At 42.2% G+C, this 21036-nt stretch overlaps 1 protein-coding gene across 1 annotated transcript in view; it reads right to left on the reverse strand.

Annotated features, from left to right (window-relative positions):
- Nucleotides 1-246: 246 nt before the first annotated feature.
- Nucleotides 247-21036, reverse strand: part of LOC117267131 (nardilysin-like) — a 50606-nt gene continuing 29816 nt past the window's right edge. The window contains exons 14-32 of the mRNA XM_078175166.1: nt 17578-17636; nt 17199-17253; nt 16987-17091; nt 16422-16545; nt 15975-16061; nt 13210-13329; nt 13039-13090; nt 12463-12613; nt 8753-8880; nt 8408-8570; nt 8169-8200; nt 7758-7896; nt 6956-7003; nt 6823-6875; nt 4195-4278; nt 3861-3951; nt 3489-3605; nt 1193-1282; nt 247-1103 (exon numbers count right to left, since the gene is read on the reverse strand). Coding sequence (XP_078031292.1) covers nt 882-1103; nt 1193-1282; nt 3489-3605; nt 3861-3951; nt 4195-4278; nt 6823-6875; nt 6956-7003; nt 7758-7896; nt 8169-8200; nt 8408-8570; nt 8753-8880; nt 12463-12613; nt 13039-13090; nt 13210-13329; nt 15975-16061; nt 16422-16545; nt 16987-17091; nt 17199-17253; nt 17578-17636 — 1920 coding nt within the window. The 3' untranslated portion in view covers nt 247-881. The remainder of the gene's footprint in view (nt 1104-1192; nt 1283-3488; nt 3606-3860; nt 3952-4194; nt 4279-6822; nt 6876-6955; nt 7004-7757; nt 7897-8168; nt 8201-8407; nt 8571-8752; nt 8881-12462; nt 12614-13038; nt 13091-13209; nt 13330-15974; nt 16062-16421; nt 16546-16986; nt 17092-17198; nt 17254-17577; nt 17637-21036) is intronic.

Raw genomic sequence — 21036 nt, forward strand, 5'->3', positions numbered from 1 at the left:
CTGGGAGGAGGAGGCTGAGAGTCTGTGAGTAATGTACGATTTGCACATAAATTAAACCTGTGTAAATTAAACAGCTGACGCCACACTGAGTCACCAGCATGCAAACACTTCTGACTTTAAAAAGACCTTGCTGTTTATCACGCGCTGGATTCAATAACAGTCTCAACATTTCACAGGGTTGAGTGTACCTTTTTTTCTGCTTAATAGATTCAAGTGTTTTCTGAAGTGAGCACATTGCTTCATTCATTCACTCATTGATTTATTCTCTTTGCAGTTTCATACCAGAGCATGATCCAGGTCAGCTAATAACAGTAGTACACAGCAGAGCTCGAAATCCAGCACACGATCACCCAAACACACACATCTGGAGTTCAAAGCGTTCGGCATTTCTGCAGTTTCCACAGTTGATTAGTGTTTTTAAACGGTATTAAACTGAGCCTGGACTCCAACACAAACAGTGGAGAAGACAGGGATTTGGGGTTGTAATAGCAGCAGAGCTCAGAGAACCAAATAAATTAAAATTTGATTCAAAAGATTTTCAGTCAGTGTGGGATAGAGGAAAAGATAGAGTGCTCCCACACTACCGGTGTCTGAGGATATAAAATAATTGAGTGTGAGAAAGCTGAATAGATTATCACTTAGCTAAAAGAAAAACTCTATCATCACTTCCAGGCTTTCTGCCGATGCACACAGTATGGGTAAAAACTACAGCTGGGCCCCCGGAGGCACAAACCAGGTCCAGAGAGGAGCTGAAGCTGTTTCAACCTTCCCTCACCTCCACATATTAAGTGCCTGCATCCCTAATGAGGCAGAGTCCCTGAACGTGGCTCAGTGAGAGGCAAAGCACAGCCATCTGTCTATCTCGCAGTCTGAGCAGCGGATTATTCGAGGATCTTGTGGTAGGGGAAGAGAGGCAGCTCTTTGGTGAAAGCAGGGATGTCCATGACGGCTACGACGCCCGCCATCTTGGGCGAGGGCGGCAGGAAGGTAAGCTTAGACACCTCTCCGTAGGTAGAGCCACACAGATCCTCCTCTTTGCCCTCTTCTCCTTCTTTCTTCCCGCCACCCTCCTCGTCGTTCTCCTCAGCACCAAATCCCACCACCTTCAGGAGACAGGGATGATTAGTGTGTTGCTACATGTGCACTCTTTCTCCGTCAAACATGCACTAACACATACAAACATGAAGCTTACATGAACGCTGAGTTTGCGGCTGCTCTGTCCTCTGTGTTCTTTGAACCAGGAGACCAGCTCAGCCCGGGTCATCTGCTTCAGAGCTTCGATCTAAACACACAAGCACAGATGAGGGCTGAATGAGAGGTTCCCTTCATTGTGAGTTTAGCCTCTTTTAGATTATTGTTACAGCTTTATAGCTCATTTAGTGGATGTTCAGTCTCACTACTTCTGTCAAAGCCCATCTGCAGCAGCAGCAGCAGCAGCAGCAGCAGCAGCAGCGGCAGCAGCAGCTCAGATAAACCCACTGTGCAGCAGAGACAGACACAATTTGTCACTGGTGGGGAAAGTAGAGCATCTAGCAGATAAAGAGTCACATATTTCCCTCAGGAGCTGGTGGAGTTCACTCCAAAGGTAAAGGGTGAGAAAATATTGGACTCACATTCGTAGGGTGGCGATGCTGCTTTGTGTGCTGCATGTGTGTGAATTAGCAGCACCACAGTGACAGTACATGTTAAAAACATGCTATGTTCATGTTGCCTGTGTGCTCTTTTGCCCCCTAGTGGGCAAATTAAAATTAATGGCGCTTCACTCAGTCTAGCAGTGTTAGGAGTGAGATTTGGTGTGAAATGTGGCATGTGCAGTTTGCATTTGTACAACTCTATGTGGTAGGGTTCAGGGTTGTTTTGTGTGTGATATGAAAAAGGGACGAACTGTAAAGAACAAGACACATGTGGCCAACAAATAGTGGATTAAGTTGTCAGAGAATGCAGTGATAATTTAACAGTAATAGAATATCCCCACATGTAAACGTTCCTGTTAATTTAAACGTGGTAAAGATCAGTGGTAAAGACTGCGGACAGGATTGGAGGTAAGGGAATTAATTAAAGGGTCACTCTATTATTCTTTAAAGTTTTTATATCATTCTGTAGCTTCCCAGTAGTCTTCCTTGTGTATTCAAATTTTGGTCAAAGTATGTATAATTTAGAGTCCAAATGTTTTTTTCCAAAGCCGTCCTAAAAACTGTTTCCCATGTGATCTGACGTAGGTCTCTGCATGACACTGCGACTAATGAATCCACGTATAAATAAATATATAAACTCACATACTGCCCATATAAACCCATGATGCCACATTAGTTCAGTCCTGAAAGTCACATTGACACAAACAATCTCAACAACCGAGGCAGCGGAAGTGAAGCAACTCCTGTGTGCTGTGAGGTAAAATTACTGTTTCTGTTAATTGAGTCTGGTGTCTTTGAAGAGGGCAATGTAACAGCATCACTTCCCTTTCAGAAAAGGCTGTCTGACGGCAAAGTAAAGCCGTGAAAATAATCTAAATATAGCAGACACTTCAACTGATGCTGTTTTTTTTTGGGGGTGGTCTTTGTTTTTTGGAGGCTAAAATATGATTTGCTGCTGCCCCCGTCCGTAGCCACCAAACTCCTTTGACAGAAACAGTCATTTTAACTTGCAGAATACGAGGAGTTGTTGGTCTACTGCTGCCTCGTGTTATTGTGTGACTTTCAGAACAAACAAATGTTATGACAGTAACTTCTGTTCCCTGACGGAGAGGAACAAGATACAACACTGCATTGCCCTGCTGTGCAGCTGGGTTCAGTGACAAGCGGCCATCAAACTGAGGGATGACTGTGGTGATGGGTGTATATGTACATATGTGTCACCACAGGTCATCTGCCTTAAAAGGCGTGAACAGACGTGTCTTCTGGTAGGCCATGAAGGGCGTGATGTCTGATAGTATATGTGCTGTACCGAGTGAATCAACTGAAAGAGAACTAATGTGGTGTCCTTAGCTGTATGCTGATAAGCTTCTGTGCCCTAGTACTCGTATTTGCCTCTCCAAACGTGGATCATGCTGAAATCCATCTACTGTAGGTGATATATTGACTATGAATCTATCAGTGTGTTTTAAAGGTACAAATGTAGCATCACTGAATCTTAGTGTGTTTTCACCTGGTTAAATAAAGGCACCATGTTCTACCTAAAAGCTCATATCTTCCAAGCTAACATTATCTTCATTTTCCATGTTTTCACTGTTGGTGAACGGTGTGTGGGGGGTTGAGGGAGGGGAAGGCATCAGCTGTATTATACGTCACCACTTTTGCTAACAGCTGAGTGGAGTTTCCGTTTGAAAAGCACGGAAAAGAATACAGATGGACCCGCCCTTTTAGAGTCAATACATAGTCCCCAAAAGCATGAAGAGGATGTAACCATTCATTTATCTATTTGGCTGACGATGTGTGTGTGTGTGTGTGTGTGTGTGTGTGTGTGTGTTTGTGTGTGTGTGTTGTCCTCACCTCTCTGTGGAGCCTGTCAAACACATACTGCTGTGTAACCACCTCGGCCCAGTTCCTATCCACCTCCTCCCCGAGGTGCGTGTCCTCACACTCCTTCAGCTTCACTAACGCAGTCACCTGTGCAAAACACACACACATACACACACGCGGTTTTGATATCCATGAGTACTTGAAAGAGCGACAGCAGACCTGACTGCGCAGCTGGGTTTTACATGGTTAGGAGATGTGTTATAATCCACCAGAGTAACTTGAAAAGAAACTTCTGACTCTTCTAAAACTTCTTGTATCATTTGCTGTAACTTTCCTGCTCTTGCATAACAATGAGGGGGAACTCACAAATACACAAAATATTACACACACACAGACACAAACCTGAGTATTAAAGGCCTCTTCAGTCAGCGAATCGAGCGTCTCCCCAAATGAAGCCAAAAACTCTTCAATCTTTAACTCCACCAGCTCGGTACTGAGAGAAGAAAAAGTTGGTGAGAGGTAAGAGATGTATTATGGGCTATAGGGTGTATTTGATTCCTTCAGTCATTTATCAGTTCCACTCGCTCCTCTCTTTGCAGGGCCGGATAGATAAATCGTAGCTTGGGTTTGGGTGAACAGTAAGATAAATGGTACCTTGGTTTTGGGAAAAGTGGTTAAGATAAATCGGATCTTGCTTTTGGGCAAATGAAAGGTTACAATTGTGTTGCAGACTCACTTGAACTTCGTGGCTTGTGTTTCCACAGTGACAGAGAAGCCTAGAACGCCTGAGGTGTTTCTGCAGGTGGGGTAGACGTGGTACCTGCAGAAGGGGACATGAAACGACAGCTTGGATGACAGATGAGCACATGAACAGAGACAGATCAAAATGACTTCATGAGAGAGTGCGTTATATTTGCCATAAGTTAATGCCCCACTTGTCCTGACGTTCTTCACTTTGCACTCTATTCTTTACCTGTATTTGTTCAGCATTGTTGTCCTTGTTTATAACTGCTTTGTCTATTTCTGAGTTCAGTTCATTGATAGCAATGCAAAAAAACTAAGTCCTTGTATGTCTATGATTCATGGTAATAGTCTGAAAATCAGGAAACTGGAATTTAAATACGTAGTAATTAATAGGATTCAAAGGCCAGATGAATATGAAAAACATTGTCCCAATTAAACTAGAGCAGTTTAAAGGGACAGTTCACCCCAAAATGAAAAATACATATTTTTTCTCTTACCTGTAGAGCTATTCATCAGTCTAGATGGTTTTGGTGTGAGTTGCAGAGTGTTGGAGATATCGGCTGTAGAGATGTCTGCCTTCTCTCGATTATAGTGGAACTAGATGGCACTCGGCTTGTGGTGCTCAAAGCAGCAAAAAAATACATTTGAAAAACTCAACAGCAATGTCTCTTTCCAGAAATCATGACCTGGTTACACAAGATAATCCACAGACCTTGTTGTGAGCAGTTTCATGTAGGAACTATTTTCTTTCTACCGAGCTACACCCACCAACTGTATCACTGCGAAGAAGGAAGCGTTAATCTACTGCTAGCTCACCTAGCCATACTGAAGCATGAGCCTCTTGTCCATGAGCATATGCACACAAAAAGAGGAGTACCTTGGCAGATAGCACCCACCCTCTCTTCAGCTACTTTGAGGTCTTGAGCTCCGGGAGGCGCTACAGAGTCCCTCTGGCGATCAAAAATGTAGTTAAGAAATCCTTCATCCCAAGTGCCTCAGTATTCTTAACTCAACAACGTGACTGATGAATTTTAAACTACAGACAGACAATGACATGATTTAATGATTTAATGTGTTAAGTGTTTTGTAATGACTTTGTATGTTTGTTGTACTGACTGTTCGTCTGCTTTTTACAATGTTGTCTTTTGTGTTTTGGTGAGCCGAAGACAAAGTTCCACCCATGGTGGACAATAAAAATATATTCTATTCTGTTCTTCCCTCTGCGTGGTGAAACATTCGGTTGATGTAGTTCGATATAGAGAAAATAGCTCCTACATGAAACTGCTCACAACAAGGTCTGTGGATTATCTTGGGTCATGATTTCTGGAAAGAGACATTGCTGTTGAGTGTTTTTTAGCACCAGTGTTCAGTGTTTTTGAGCACCACAAGCTGAGTGCCATCTAGTTCCATTATATTTGAGAGAAAGTAGACAACTCTACGGCTGACATCTCCATCAATCTCACACCAAAATAATCTATGCAAATAACCAGCACTACAGGTAAGAGGAAAAATACATATTTAAGATTTTGGGGTGAACTGTCCCTTTAAGTACAGGCTTCAACATTACTACAGTTTCTGAACATGATAAGTACGTTTGTTCTTCTGGGAAGCACAAAAATAGCAATCCAAATTAGAGACAGAGACAGAGACATCGAAACAGAAGAAAAGAAATACATTTCCATTCCTGTCTTCAATTTGCACATAAAATAACTTAGAAAGAACTAAAAACAAGTTTCAGAAAATGCTTTAATAAAGAAGGAAAGCTATCACACTAACAAGCAACCATGAAATGGCACCTGTATCAGAGCTGCTAGTGCTTTATTAATTAAATGTATCCTTGGGTTGAATTTGCCTAAAAGAAATTAGTCACTGTGAAAACACAAGGTGCTTTACAAAATATAATACATAAATAAATATTCAAGAAATACTAATATTTAAAACATGGCAAAGGGATATTTTTTAAAAAGACAAATAAAAGTGATTCATCAAACAAAATGAACAGTAGAGAAATGACTCTTAACTACAGTAGAACAACAGGGCAGACTCCTTAGAGGAGGACTCGCTCTGCATGTAGATATACAGTTACAAAAACAACAATTCTTTTTTTCAGGTGATTATGAACTAATGAAAATGTAGTTATGAATGTTATATCCTCCTGAGACCCTGTGTCCTCATATGAGGACATCACATTTTGGGTGAACATGACCTTGTACTTCATCCTACTTAACTCAGACCTGTTGTCCTCGTTCATGGGCACTTTTTTGTGCCATCTAGTGGCAGTAAGAGCACAGTACAGTAATCCATGTAAAAACAAGATGGCAGCCATCTCGGCCAAGTCAGTCTGCAGCCAACCCTGACACAAAAGTGGACAAGGTCCAAAACCTGATCACATTTTATGGTTGAAACTTGTTTATTTATCATCAATAATGTTTGTAGTTTGATGTGGCAACAAATTTGACCAATATAAGCAACAGGGTCTCAGGAGGATATTCCATGTCTGTCAATCCTATACATTCAACCTTTTAAAGGAAGACACTAGTTCATGTTCTATTTTGCCTAAATTTAATAAAATTCCTTTTTAAAAAGTAAATATTTTTATTGAAAACATAACTACACTCACCCGAGAGTCTCTTTGGTGCGGAGGAAGTCAAAGCAGGGTTCCTCCATGTGCATCTGAAAGAAGACAACAATTTAGTCCAGCGTGGAGGGATGACACAATAAAAATGCAAACTGATACAGAAAAATAAACGTACCACCAACAGTTCCATCAGTGTGTGTTCCCTCAAGAGCTTGGGGCCAGACTACATTAAACAAAGAGAGAAAGAAAACAGTGTGCACTAAATAAAAAGAATTATATTGGAATATATTTGAATAAGAATATTATAGATATCCTCCTGAGACCTCAGCTTCTGTTCGGTATACATTTTTAATGTCTCCGAGCTGTCTGGGATCAGTAGAACTTGATAAGTATAACTTAACGTTGTCTTTGGACAGGAAGTACTTTTAGAAATGAAAGATGTCTGAACGTTGTTGTGCAAAAATAAATTACAAATAATGCAACAAATGTAAAAGTCTTGTGATTTGCTCATTTTGTAAATCTGGATGCATTGTCCTTATTTCTTTCTCAAAGCAAGGAATGTCCTTTTGTCTGTATAGACAGAGTGTCACACCTAATTGGTCCAAACATCCTCAAACGAGACGACAATAAAGTCCCGATGTCCTAAGACGAGTACCTCCTAATTAACAGTGTCATAGCTTGTTACTGATGCTAAAATTGGTCAAATTTGTTGCCATATCAAACTACAAACACTATTAATCATACATAAACTTAATTTCAACCATAAAATGTGATCAAGTTTTGGATCTTGGCCACTTTTGCGTCGGGATCGGCTGCAGACTGACTTGGCAGAGATGGCTGCCATCTTGTTTTGATGAGGACAACAGGTCTAAGTTAAGCAGAGTGAAGTATAAGGTGCAGGACACCCAAAATGTGATGTCCTCATATGAGAACAAAGGGTCTCAGGAGGATATGAAAGATGCTGATGTTGGTTGTACCTGGTAGTAAACAGTGACCTCAGAGTTGGCGTCTCCCTTATTGAGTGATTTGACCTTACAGATGTGGTGCTTAAGAGGGAGCTCAACGACTCTGAACATCACCGGCACCTCTGCTGGCAGCTTGGAGAACTGCAACTTTCTGCCAGAGGAAAAACAAAAGAGGACAAAACAGGAGGATTAAAAAAAAAGAGAACAAAATAGGTAAATAGGTGAGGAAAGGAAGCAAGGAGGAAGGCAGTTTGAAAGGAGGGCATAAAGGAAAAAGCACCAGTGAAGAAGATGAAAGGGGAATCATGGAGTCAACAACTACAGCTAATGCAAATTATTGTGCACGGCGGCAAACAAATCCATTTGATTGTATAGTATTGGTGTTCTCATTAGAGAGTGCATTCAGTGTAATAGCTGACTTACTCTATGACATACTGCAGGAACTGCTTTGACTCCTGTGGAGAAAACACAATAAAGGATAATGAACAGGTAGAAGCAAGAGAGTGAGAAGAAGAGAGCAGCAGAGACACGAGAACGTCAAGTACACTGAGAATCAATTGATGCAAGTGCAGACATGAACATTAACCCATCCATTAGATATAATCAGTTAATTTTATTGTTAATTAAACGTCATGTCTGCATGCCGCCTGCCGTCGACTCACAGAGCTGCTGAAGTTGCCCTGCACCAGTCCCTCTGCGTACAGCTCAGCCCTGAATTTACGGCTGAAGTCCATGAGTTCATCGCTGGTCAGACCGGCTGTCAGAGCCTGACACTTCTCCACCATGGACCAGCGGGAGTGCTCCAAGATCAGCAAACGCACATCCCTGAGAAAGAGGAGAGGGAGGAGGGAGGGAGATACACAGAGAGGTGAAAGGAGGACAACAAGAGCAGGAGGTTTTTCCCTTTCAGGGCTGTCACACATTTCACCACTAGAAGGCATCATAGACTTGAAGATGAGTCCGACAGCGAGCTGGAAATGTCAGGAGACAGAAGGTAAACAACTCACTTGCCGAGTTTCTCGGGTTTAATGAGGATGTTGAAGTACGTTTTCTTGAGCTGCTCTGTGAACATGCTGAAGACATCAGGGGAGGCAGAGAAATCAGCCAGGTGGTCAATGATCAGGTGGAACAGCAGCTGAGGAGAGACACGGAGAGACAGACAGACAGACAGGATGAAGAATCGCTATCATTAACATGCATGATGACAAACACATTTATGTGTGCATGCCGTCTGTCTGTTAAAAAGTAGCTTCAAAATTAAGCCGCAGGAGTAATTGTGTATAAATCATTTCAGGAGTAGTTTGACATTTTTGGAAATATGCTCAGAGCTTTCCTGCCAAGACTTAAATGAGGAGACTGATGCGGGTCTGAAGACACAGAGTGGTATCAATCTTCTCATTGAACTCTCAGAAAGGAAGTAAATAAGTGTATTTCCAAAAATGTGGAACCCTACCTTTAATGATTTATTGATCCCTGTAAAGCCAATAATAAGACCAACTATTTGGTTGCCAGGGTGTGACAAATATCACCCAAAATGTCCAATATTTCTTATTAAGGGCAAATTATGATGGTCTGTGTCTATTATGATGATTTATAAAGCTTTAAAGCTACAGTAGGTAACTTCTATAACTTTGTCATATGTAATGAAGCTCTCACTACATCCTGACAGTAGGACATGAGACTAATAATCTGTGAAAAGAATCATATTCCTCCTCGTCATGCGGCCTGTAATGGAATTTGCAAAATCCACCACTGCTAAAGAAAAACAACCAATCAGAGCTGAGGAGTCTCTAACACAGCTGTCAATCATGTCAATCACTGGTCGTGCACCAACTGTCAAACTAGACAGCGCTGATCAAATATGAATCAAGATTTCGTTACTACGTTGCCTATTTGTCACCTTAAATGTTTTCAGAAACATATTTTAGTGTACCGTTTAGCTATAAAATGAGAAAGTTAGTCTGGCTGGTAGGCGGTACTTCGTTTCAGCACAACTTTTTCCAATATGATGATCAGGTCACAAAGTTATTGATGCTGGCTCTGTTCTGTTCCCAGGGGTCTTTGCTCTCTCTGTCTCACGCTTTCCTCATTTACACGTGGAAGGACAGAGAGGCATGCTCTCTCTCTTCTGCCTTAAGGCTTTCCACATACGTGCATGGAAGGACAGGGAGGTTTGCTCTCTCTGCCTCAGGCTTTCCTCATTTGCACGTGGAAGGGCAGAGAGGTGTGCTCTCTCTCTTCTGCCTTAAGGCTTTCCACATAAGTGCATGGAAGGACAGGGAGGTTTGCTCTCTCTGCCTCAGGCTTTCCTCATTTACATGTGGAAGGGTAGAGAGGTGTGCTTTCTCTCTCTTCTGCCTTAAGGCTTTCCACGTAAGTGCATGGTAGGGCAGGGAGGTGTGCTCTCTCTCTGCCTCAGGCTTTCCTCTTTTACACGTGGAAGGGTAGAGAGGTGTGCTTTCTCTCTTCTGCCTTAAGGCTTTCCACATAAGTGCATGGTAGGGCAGGGAGGTGTGCTCTCTCTCTGCCTCAGGCTTTCCTCATTTACACGTGGAAGGGCAGGGAGGTGTGCTCTCTCTCTGCCTCAGGCTTTCCTCATTTACATGTGGAAGGGTACAGAGGTGTGCTCTCTCTCTCTTCTGTCTTAAGGCTTTCCACATAAGTGCATGGAAGGGCAGGGAGGTGTGCTCTCTCTCTGCCTCAGGCTTTCCTCTTTTACACGTGGAAGGGCAGAGGTGTGCTCTCTCTCTTCTGCCTTAAGGCTTTCCACATAAGTGCATGGAAGAGCAGGGAGGAGTGCTCTCTCTGCCATAAGGCTTTTCACGAGGCGCATGGAAGGGCAGGGAGGTGTACCCTATCTGCCGTAGGCTTTCCATGTAGACACGTGGAAGAGGCTTTCTGCGTAGACCAAGGAAAAGCAGAGAGATCCCAGAACAGAGCCATACCGCCAAATATAATACTGCAAATGGAAATAAAGTTTTCTTTGACTTAACTGGTCCTGACAGAAATGAAAAAGTCAGTCTTGCTGGTGGGCTGTGCTTTGTTTCATTTTGGCTGTTTCCAACGTGGTGGCCCGGTTACAAACTTTCTCATTTTACAGCTTAACAGTACACTAAAATTTGTCTCTGAAAACATCTGAGGTGACAAATGGGCAATGCAGACACAGAAAATTGATTCATATTTGATCAGCACTACCTAGTTTGATAGTTTGACCCACAGACTGTATATAGATGGGCGACATGTCAGCTCCACAAAAGTGAAGCCGAAACATCTCCCCCTGGTGGCTGGTTGCAGTATAAGTCATAAATCCTACCCCCTCCATGTGGGCAGACTGGACATGGGGCAAACTAAAAGATCAAAGTACATGTCAAATAATTTTCCCTCCCGAAATGGTTTCTGTCACTTTAGGTAGTACTTCTAATGCCGCTGTTTGTTTTTCTGATCAGGTGTAGTTGGTTATTTAATGTAAAAAAATGGGGTTTGACATCATAAATAACAGCTGTGTGAACAATGGTGCTGCTCACGATTGGTCAGATGGCGGGAACTTGATACTGCAGCGATCCACGTATCCAGGATATTGTGGCTTTTTTCAACACATTCTCACTCCAACCTCGTCACATATTGGCATTTGGTCATGGACTTTTCACATTCAAATAGGACGTGCAAGGTACCCTGGGTGTGTTGGTTGTTGACGCTCTGCGTTATGTCAAGTTCTGCCAGTTACATGCACTGTCTTCTTTCTAGGTACACTTCTGTTTTCACAGGAAATTTACTGTTTACATACATTCTCTTTCAAAATAAACATACTACGGCAGTACAACAACTCGAATTGACGTTTTTTTCCTTCAACAACAAAAACACGTGGTTAGGTTTAGGAAAAAAGGACAGGGTTTGGCTTTAGAATCTTACGGGACATGAACACCGCTCTCCCGGGTGAAATCGTTGTTTGTTGGACTCATCTACCACCACTTGGACTTTCGCTGCTTTGACTTTCTTTCTTGTCTTGCCACATTTCCCCCTGACGCCACCGGGCGCCATTAAACTATAATGGCGATTGACCGTGTATCATGCTGACGCTGAAGGACAGCTTTTTTCATCTGTGCCTGATGCCGCAAGTCACTTCCGAGCGAGACTGTGTTGCTTTTTGACCACCTTTATATATGATTGACAGCTGCTTTAGAGACTCCTTGGCTCTCATTGGTTGCTTTCTTTTAACTGCAATGGATTCCTAAAAATGCCCTGAGGAGCACTACGAGGAATGTGCTTTCGTACATAGATTATCTGTCTCCTGTACTGATGTCAGATGACAAAACTTTTTAATAATTTAGTAAAAGTTTCCAACTGTAGCTTTAATGAATGATTTATTACCATTGATAAAGGTGTTATTACCACTTACAGACAAATAGTGCTCATACCTCATTAGGAAATGGTATCAAACACCTACTTTAGCTATCTGAAATAAATTATATACATGTAACCAACAATCACACAGGAAGAAGAGTCTGTATGGGCTGTGGAGCAAATGAGAAAATAAGGATTTATATTATACATAGTGAGTCATCTGGTGCATACAAGAATATGTACAACTGTGAAACAGTATATTTATCGCATAATGTAAAGTGAAACTGAGACTGTTATTAATCAGTGTGTGGTTTAATGCATGTAATCGTATCTGTTTCTGTTTGTGTGCGGGGGTTCTCGAGAGGCATTCACTCACAGGCAGTTTGTGGTTAAATCCTTTAACCTTGATGACCAGGCCGTGTTCACCGGCCACCAGTTTATACTCCAGCTGGGCCACTTCGGCTTCATAGGCCGGCTCAGCGAGGTTGTGGCCAAGGATGTTGACCAGCAGGTCAAACAAGACAATGCTGGAGGAAAGGGCAGACGGGGGTAAAGGTGGACAGAGTGAGAAAAGATGGAGAGGAAGGTAGGGAATAAGAAGTAAAGAAAAAAGAGAGGGCAGAGAAATAAAGCAAGGAAGGGAAAGGTAGAGGAGAGGAGGTAAGAAGGTTGAGATGCAGGGGAAGGAGGGGGATGGGAGTGAGAGGTAGGGATGGAGGAAGGAGTGAAAAAGGATTAAAGCAAGGTAAAAGAAGCAGCAGAAGAAGGGAAGGACAGGAGATGAGGTAATAGGGAAGTATAAAGGAGGATTGAAGCAATGAAAAGGCCAAGAAGATATATTTGGAGGAGGAGAGAGAACAAACGATGGCAGAAAAGAAAGAGATGTTAATTAGTGCTACAGCTAACAAAACAAACACTATTTTCACAGGGCCATATTTGAGCCTGAACTTACTTCTTAGCAGATTGCTGGATTACAGGAGAGATTAGATGAAATCTGATGTAGGCTGCAGCAGGAAAAAAGGACAAACGAGTGTCAACACCTCTCTAATGATATCAAAAGTCTTTGTGGAAACATCTCTGGGTGCTAAATGATGCACAAGGCACAGGCAAACACACATTTTACCTTTAGGGATTTTGAATTTGTTGTCCATCCTGTACCACAGGCAGCCCCTGTCGCTGTCGGCTATCCGGACAGGAAACTCAGTGTCTGGGCAGTCAGACGGCTTCAGGGTGAAGTCAGTGGCTGAACAAATGCACATAAAGAATAAAACATCATAATTCCACTTGGTGCAATCTCATAAATAATGTGTGAGTTTCAGCAAATCAATATGTCCAGTTTGGGACAAACATGCAGCTGGTTGTCAAAAAACTCCCCCCCCTCCCAATAAATGATTCAGTAACCCTTGGGCCAATAAGTGAAGATGCATCATTCTTCCACATTTTTATCAGAATTGGCAATGTGCTGCTGTGGCCGTCCAAAATGTATAAGCACAATGCCAAAAACGCGTCGCCCCTGAAAGCTTGGTCAGGACTGGACCAGAGGTGTCTTGTTGGGAGTTAAAATCTTGACCTTTAATTAATGTACTCCATTTATCCCAATCAATGCCATCTGCAGAGGCTGCTGGATTTGCATGACATGTCAGAGTGATGGTGAAGGATTTGTGGCGTTTTAAAGTTGGACATGGTGAACCTTGACTCCTGCACATCAATTTATTGAGCACGAAAATGCATCCTTATCAAGGTTTGAACACAGTGTTGTCTAAGCCCCATTCAGACAGGATTAATATAATACAGGTTTTGTTCCGGACGGGATTTTAGCCACTGGCACATTACAGGAGCTGGTTCTGTGATAAGCAATGATACACTACACAGCAGGAAAACCATGTCACCTTCATCTCTGGTGATTATTATTTCAAAAGGGGGTGTGTGCCAATTTTACACATCAAAGTCTGTTTACAGGTCTTGGGGAGTACTACTGCATACGTGGAAAGAAGTTGTATAAAGCCTTGTGTGGCTCCTGAGGGAGCTGCGTTAAGTCTGATAAACTGCCTCAAGAGATGACGAGTTCAAAATGGAAAAAAACCTAAATGTGTCTGGTAAGAATATTGATGCTCAAAGCGCGGCCCATGGGCCAGTGGCGGCCCTCAGAAACATTTTGTGCGGCCCCTGAACATGACATGAAATGCATGTTTATATTTTAATCATTTCATTCAAATACTGTCATTTTCAATAGCTTGCATTTAATACACTACCAGGAGACTGCATCGCACTGCGCCACCTCAAGACCGTGCCCTAACAGCAATTGCATGACTATCTCGCTGCATCACGTTACATTGGACGCTCTCTGTCCACACTGAATCCATTACGTATGAAACTCTACTACATCATGTTAATAAACCACTCACCTATCAGCTTTGTGCGACATAATCACCAGGGCTTTAAGTGTTAAAGCATTCATTGGGATGTGATTAAGGTCTGAACATAACACGTTAATAATCACGTTAATTATGTGCTGCTACTCTCGCCACCACCGGGCTTCAGACACTATAGACGGCTAAGGTTTAAAGCCAGAGTAACGATACTGCTATCATATGAAACTAAAAGATCTAAGGAATCCATGTTATGCTAGCTTCTCAGGAAGGACGCTAAATAACACTCCAAATTTGGGACAAAATTTGATGAGGAAAAAGAGCATGGCCATTTTCACAGAGTCCCTTGACCTCTCAACTCAAGATATCTGAATAAAAATGGGTTCTGTGGGTATTCATGAGTCTCCCCTTTACCGACATGTCCACTTTATGTTAGTCCCAGACAGTTTTGGGCACAAATTCTGCACGTTTTTGCTGGCAACGTTTGTTATGGATTATGACTAGAAAATAAATCACGGTGCTGAGCTGCATCTTAAATTATTCCTCAGGTTTCCAGCTTTCAAGTAATAGAAACCACTTCTACGTGGCATATACTGTTCACCTGCTATCTCCCCAAAAAGATCCCTTCTCCCCCCCAAAAAAGGACAAAAATGGGTCTACAGTAAATCGGTCTCAGTGTGTTAATTGCGTGCTGCTGTTCTGTCTCTTGGAACAGCACTGTTGTACTAGTGCAGCACTGATTTTAAAGGAATCAATCTAAAAGTCATGACAGTAAAGGACACTTCTTTTCTTCATTTGATTCCCAATCAAAACACTCTGGTAAGAATCGCTTCACCTTGTCAATATAGATTTCAAAACACACCTTAGAAATGCAAATTTATGACATTTTAAACCTGTGATAAAAAAAGCGCAATCAATTGCGATAGGAATAAGGAATAAGTCTTGTTCATGATCATCTTACTGAACTCATTTCAGATTTGACTTATCAATTGGAAACCCCTCAGTCGACTGAGATTCTTCAAGTCAAGCAGTCTTTTTTTTTTTTTTGTCAGTGTAGTTCTGGGGACATTGCTCCCGAGATGTGACTGCAGAGTGAGCGCTCCCCACTTTCACGCTGCCTTTCTGTACAGGCAGCTGCAGACCCAGAGCCAGGTGGGTCTAAGTGAAATGGAGGCAGCTGGGGGAAGAGAGGCTTTGCCTGGTCAGGCTCCAAGATAACGTTATCCTCTGCCTTTTGCAGAGAAGTCATCGTGAATTTACAGCTCACAGCAACTTAGTACGATACAGTATCTGGCTTTTGTTTGATATCTAAGTTGTCGTTAGCATAGGTGGCCCACACTAACTTGTAGCGTATAAACCGTGAATGTCTCCGCCACACTAAACATCCCGTCGAACCCTGTCAAACTCAAACTTCCGGGGGGGAAAAAGGAACAAACAGTCGAAAATTCAAGCTGAACGGCCAAATCCAATTCGACTGACATAATTCTGAGACAGTTACAGTACTTGTTTATTCACCCACCAATGAACTTGTTTTCAGCAGGAAGTGTGAGCTCACTGTTGAGCTCCAGGTTTCCTGTCCACTGCTCCATCCACTCCTGCCGAATGTCTGTGTGAAGAGCATACATCTATCAGCTCACAAGAAATATCTGCAGTTCAGATTCATGTTTGGAATAGAGTGACCTGAAGACGTCATTCCGACGAAAATGAAATATTGGTTTTGTACTTTTTTTCCTTATTTTTTTTTTTTTTTTAATGCTATTCCAACACTATTGTTCGCCTGCTAAAAGACAGAGATAAATGCTGACATTTCTGCTGCCGGCTGGCTGCATTGTATATCAGGCTGAATATCACCACACAAGGGGAAAAAGACAATGTATTCACTGAATGCCTGTATTGTGGGAAGGAGCTGTTACACTGACAGTAAACAAACACACGCACACACACGCACACACACACAGAAACACACCTTCCATGCTGTATTGAGTGCCAAACCACTTCTCCCTGAGGGGACACTGGCCCTCATGTTCTGGTGACAACAGCATCAGGTTGGCTTTCTCAGGGGTGAGGAGGGACAAAGCTCCGCTGATCACCTACACACACACACACACACACACACACGCAAGAAAATAAAGTTTCAGCAAAGGGGGAGAGTTGTTGTTTTTTTGCTGGGTCTCAATTACTTGTTTATGTGAAAACAACTTTGGCTGTCAATCACAATAAGAGGCAGCAAAACAGAACATAAGTTACTGTCATCACAGAAAATATGCAAAGACACAATTAGACTGTAACGTTTGATGCAAAACAACACCCACCAATCAAAGACAGCACTAACAACTCTAGAAAAATATATTTCTGGCACATAAAAGGTGCTGGCTATAAAAATCATTAACATATCAGACGGGAGAAAATGTCTATATTTTCCCACTTTTGAGTGACCCGTTTCATTAACATCTTTCTCTAAAAAAAGGAAATATAGGATTTTAGAATAAAACGTTGAACTGGTTCACTCCCCGAACTACTGAACTACTTACTTCTGGGCTGAACTCAAACATCAACTGATCTCCTGTCAGGAAGTCTTCTTTAGGGAACAGCTGCATGTTCTCACAAATGTCCTCCACGTACTCTATAGGGTCAATCTGACAAAGAGGAAATCATTCTCACTGGTGGAAAAAACAACACCACACAAAACAAAAAAAAAGAAGAAGCATCAAATACAGCAGCACATAAATATCTGAATTCTTACTTGCTCCTGATAGTGAAACTCGTTGGCTTCAATCTTCTGAATCTCTTCATATATTCTGAATGCACGAACAAACAGACTGAAATATTACCTTTATGCATCGCAGACGGGAGCTCAGATGTCACAACATCAGAGCTCCTTAAAACAGATTAGGGAACATAACAAAAACAAAAAATGCTATAAATTTATAAATGAGAAAACAAACAAATGCACCCAGCACATAAACCTGTCCAGTATAATGCAGTATTAACTAGCTCCTGCGCTACAACACACCCAAAAGACAAAATATTGAAGTTTTCTTTGAGTATAAGGGTTGTTTTCTTTTTACAAGTACGTCTCTGTTGTGTTTAATGAGACTGTGTGTGTGTGTGTGAGAGAGTGCCTTTGCTGGGGTCCGAGCGTCTGCAGCATCTTCAGGTACTGGAACACCAGGTGGGTCACCTGTGAAAGACACACACAAATTAGATGTCATAACTTTAAAGGGGACCTATCGCTTTTCCTTATCTTCTGTCGTGGCCAATAGGGCTGCCCTCTAATGGTCGACCAGAAGGGTCATTAGTCGGCAGATTTCATTGGTCGCTTAGTCTCAGAAAAAAAAAGTGAAACTCTATTAGGAGCTGCACCATGTCAAAATAAATCAAAACCTATATGACTGGAGCATTTTGGAATTTAATTTGAAAGGACAGACACAGGAAGTGGCCACGCTCAGCAGTCAGACAGGAGTCACGTTACAAACCAATCACAGCCGACAAATATCTTTCCCTTCTTCTGTAAATATTCAGTCTGATAAATACGGAAAAGTTGATCATGTTAGTGCAGGGCTACCCAGAGCTTTACATCTGGCCCACAGACGACAGGCCTACATGCCTACACAACGCCATGCTCTTGAAAGCTGGCACAAAAAAGGCACAAGAGTAGCACCCAGCGCCCGACCTCATGTTTTCCAGGCGGTTAAAGATGCTGCATGTGTTCGGCCCCTAATTTCCAGGGCTGGTACCTGCGGTTATTCCACAGGCTAGTTAATAACATGTCGGGCAGGAAATCCAAAGTGTGGGATCATTTTGAGAAGGTGAAGGACGAACCCAAGGTGATATGTAAACTCATCTTCATTGGTCGACTACAAACATGACGTATCATCTGAAACATGGAAGTAGCTACATGCCCATTAGGCCACAGCGTCATTAACAGGCGGCTCGCTCAGTGTGTGACGTGCACTTGTAGATAAAATATAGGCCTATATTAATGAAGGTTCATTAGTACGGTTTTGTATTTCTCTGTAATGTAGCACAGTGTTAACAATGTTACTGATACTATTCTTTCTCACACCTTCAACTCAAACCATTGCGTTGCCCCGCCCAAAATATATCATTTAATACTGAAATTAATATCATAAACATGTGGGCAACTAATGGCCCTGAATGACGACCACTGGTCGACGAGGAAAAGTCTTAGTCAGGGGGCAGCTCTAGAGGCTAAAGTTTCAAATAAGGAGTTTAATATATGTAAAAATAATCCCTGTGAGGCTTCAGAGCGTTCTAAATATACTGTTTATATTTTTTTCTACCTTTGCAACAAGACGACATTTGCTCGTGACCTATTTCTTTATATGGTCATCTGCTCCAGGCGCACTACTGCAAATGTTTACATCCTATATGCTGCAACATGTAGCTACACGCAAATGTCAGGGAAACATGTAATGTTGGTTGCTGATGTTTATTTCTCCATGATATTGGATTATTTTCCTGCTGGAACATGTCCGGTTGTGTTTGCAAGCTTATATTGGTGATTTTTCATGGTACAAAGTGCCGTTACTCTCTGTTACAGTCACTCCTCGGCTGTAGTGACAATGCAGGGAGCACATGTGAGACGTCTGCCTTCAGTGTCGTTGCATCCTGCGTCCCTGATGCATTCAAATCTGAAAGGTAAATGTACTCTCAGTGCATACTCTATTATTTTCCCAGATAATGTGACATTGTGAAGCACATATCTATTTAAAAACAGTGGCTTCACATGACTTTACTTATTTCAAAAGTATTTCTCATGTCACAGAAACCACTGAGCATGAAACGGGTGTTTGGGATGTTATTGTCACACTGTCAGTGATGTGTCGGTGTTTTTGTTCCGGTGCTCTGCACAGACACCTGCCCGCCCGTCACATTTGCCATCACACAGAAGATTTAGAGTCCCACAGGCTCGATTGAACAGGTTGAGGAACTCATTTGTTCTTCAGTCTGTCAACCTACTAAATCAGAGTGTGGCTTCTAAGAAGCCTGGGTCAAACACTGAGTGTAATAGGTAACGGGTGAAATGCTGCACTGCAGCCTTTTTGTGTTATGTCTGTGGTGATTAGCAGCTTTTGTGTATGATTTTGTTGTTTGGTTAAATGCTCTTTGTATTTTTGTATTTATGTGAAACAACTGACATCCTGGGACACTTTTTTTTGACAATAAAGCGAAATTAGTCAATCAGTCAATCAATCACCCGCCTGCCTGCTCGTATTCCCGGCTGTCTGAAGCTCCGTGTGCTGCCATTTCCTGGAAAAGGTAACAGGGCAGCACAGAAGTCACCGAGAATCGCAAGCAGACCATTACCTTTTATTTTTAGGTTCGTAAAATATACCTGAACTAGTCCATACCCATTGAGTGCACAGTTGCCCACGTACAGTTTCACATGGTGTGTGTTTGGGATACAGGTCATAGGAAATTGCAGATTAAATAGTCAACTGAACCCATTAAGAAGAGCAATGTATTCAGACAGAGTTTTTGTGAATTTGATAGTACGATTGCTTTATTGAAAGTACAGTAGTACCATTGCCAATAGTGGGATAGTTAGTGGGCTAAAACTGTACATTAGTAGTTGAGGTAGCACATTGAAAGACAGATAGTTAAAGTCATTGCCTTATAGAAGCTCAGTTTTAGTAAGTTTTCCAACTTTTGCCAAGAGGGAACTTCAGATATTGGTCCCTAGATTATTTTCACCCAGTTTCATGCAGATCGGTCAAACTTCCTAGGAAGAGATCGATTTGAAGTGTTTTTCAAAACAATTCAAAATGGCGGAAAATCTATATAACCGGAAGTTATGGGTTGTTCAGGCAAATTTGTTCCTCATGAGGACAGGCATCTCTGTGCAAAGTTTCATGTCTCTACGACATACGGGGCATGAGATATGCACATTCAAAGTTTGCAATTTCAATCGGTTGCTATAGCGCCCCCCTTTGGCCAATTGATGTAGTATTGCTTCATTCGCATCCTCCCATGACCCTCTACCACTGTGCCAAATTTCACATGGATTGACCAAGTCAGTGAGGAGAAAAATGTGGAACACACAGACAGAGTTTTCGTCATTATATAGTAAGATTCACCAATGTAGGATCTTACTACGGATGATGAAAGTAAATTTTGCATTTCATTTAGAAATTAAAGCCCCAGAGTCTGGAGGGCGAGTGGAGAGGCACAGAATCCAACTTGCTTAAAGTCCAGTGTAAAGTTTCCACAGTCAGTGATGATTTGTGGTGCCATGTCATCTGCTAGTTGGTCCACCGTGTTTTATCAAGTCCAAAGTCAACGCAGCCGTCTACCAGGAGCTCTTAGAGCACTTCATGCTTCTGTCTGCTGACAAGCTTTATGGAGATGCTGATTTCCTTTTCCAGCAGGACTTGGCACCTGCCTACAGTGCCAAAACTACCAGTAACTGGTTTGCTGGCCATGGTATTACTGCACTTGATTGGCCAGCCAACTCGCCTGACCTGAACCCCATAGAGAATCTATGGCGTATTGTCAAGAGGAAGATGAGAGGCACCAGACCCAACAATACAGACAAGCTGAAGGTCGCTAGTGAAGCA

The sequence above is a fragment of the Epinephelus lanceolatus genome, chromosome 15 (assembly GCF_041903045.1).
Source record: "Epinephelus lanceolatus isolate andai-2023 chromosome 15, ASM4190304v1, whole genome shotgun sequence".
In the NCBI taxonomy this organism is placed as follows: Eukaryota; Metazoa; Chordata; class Actinopteri; order Perciformes; family Serranidae; genus Epinephelus; species Epinephelus lanceolatus.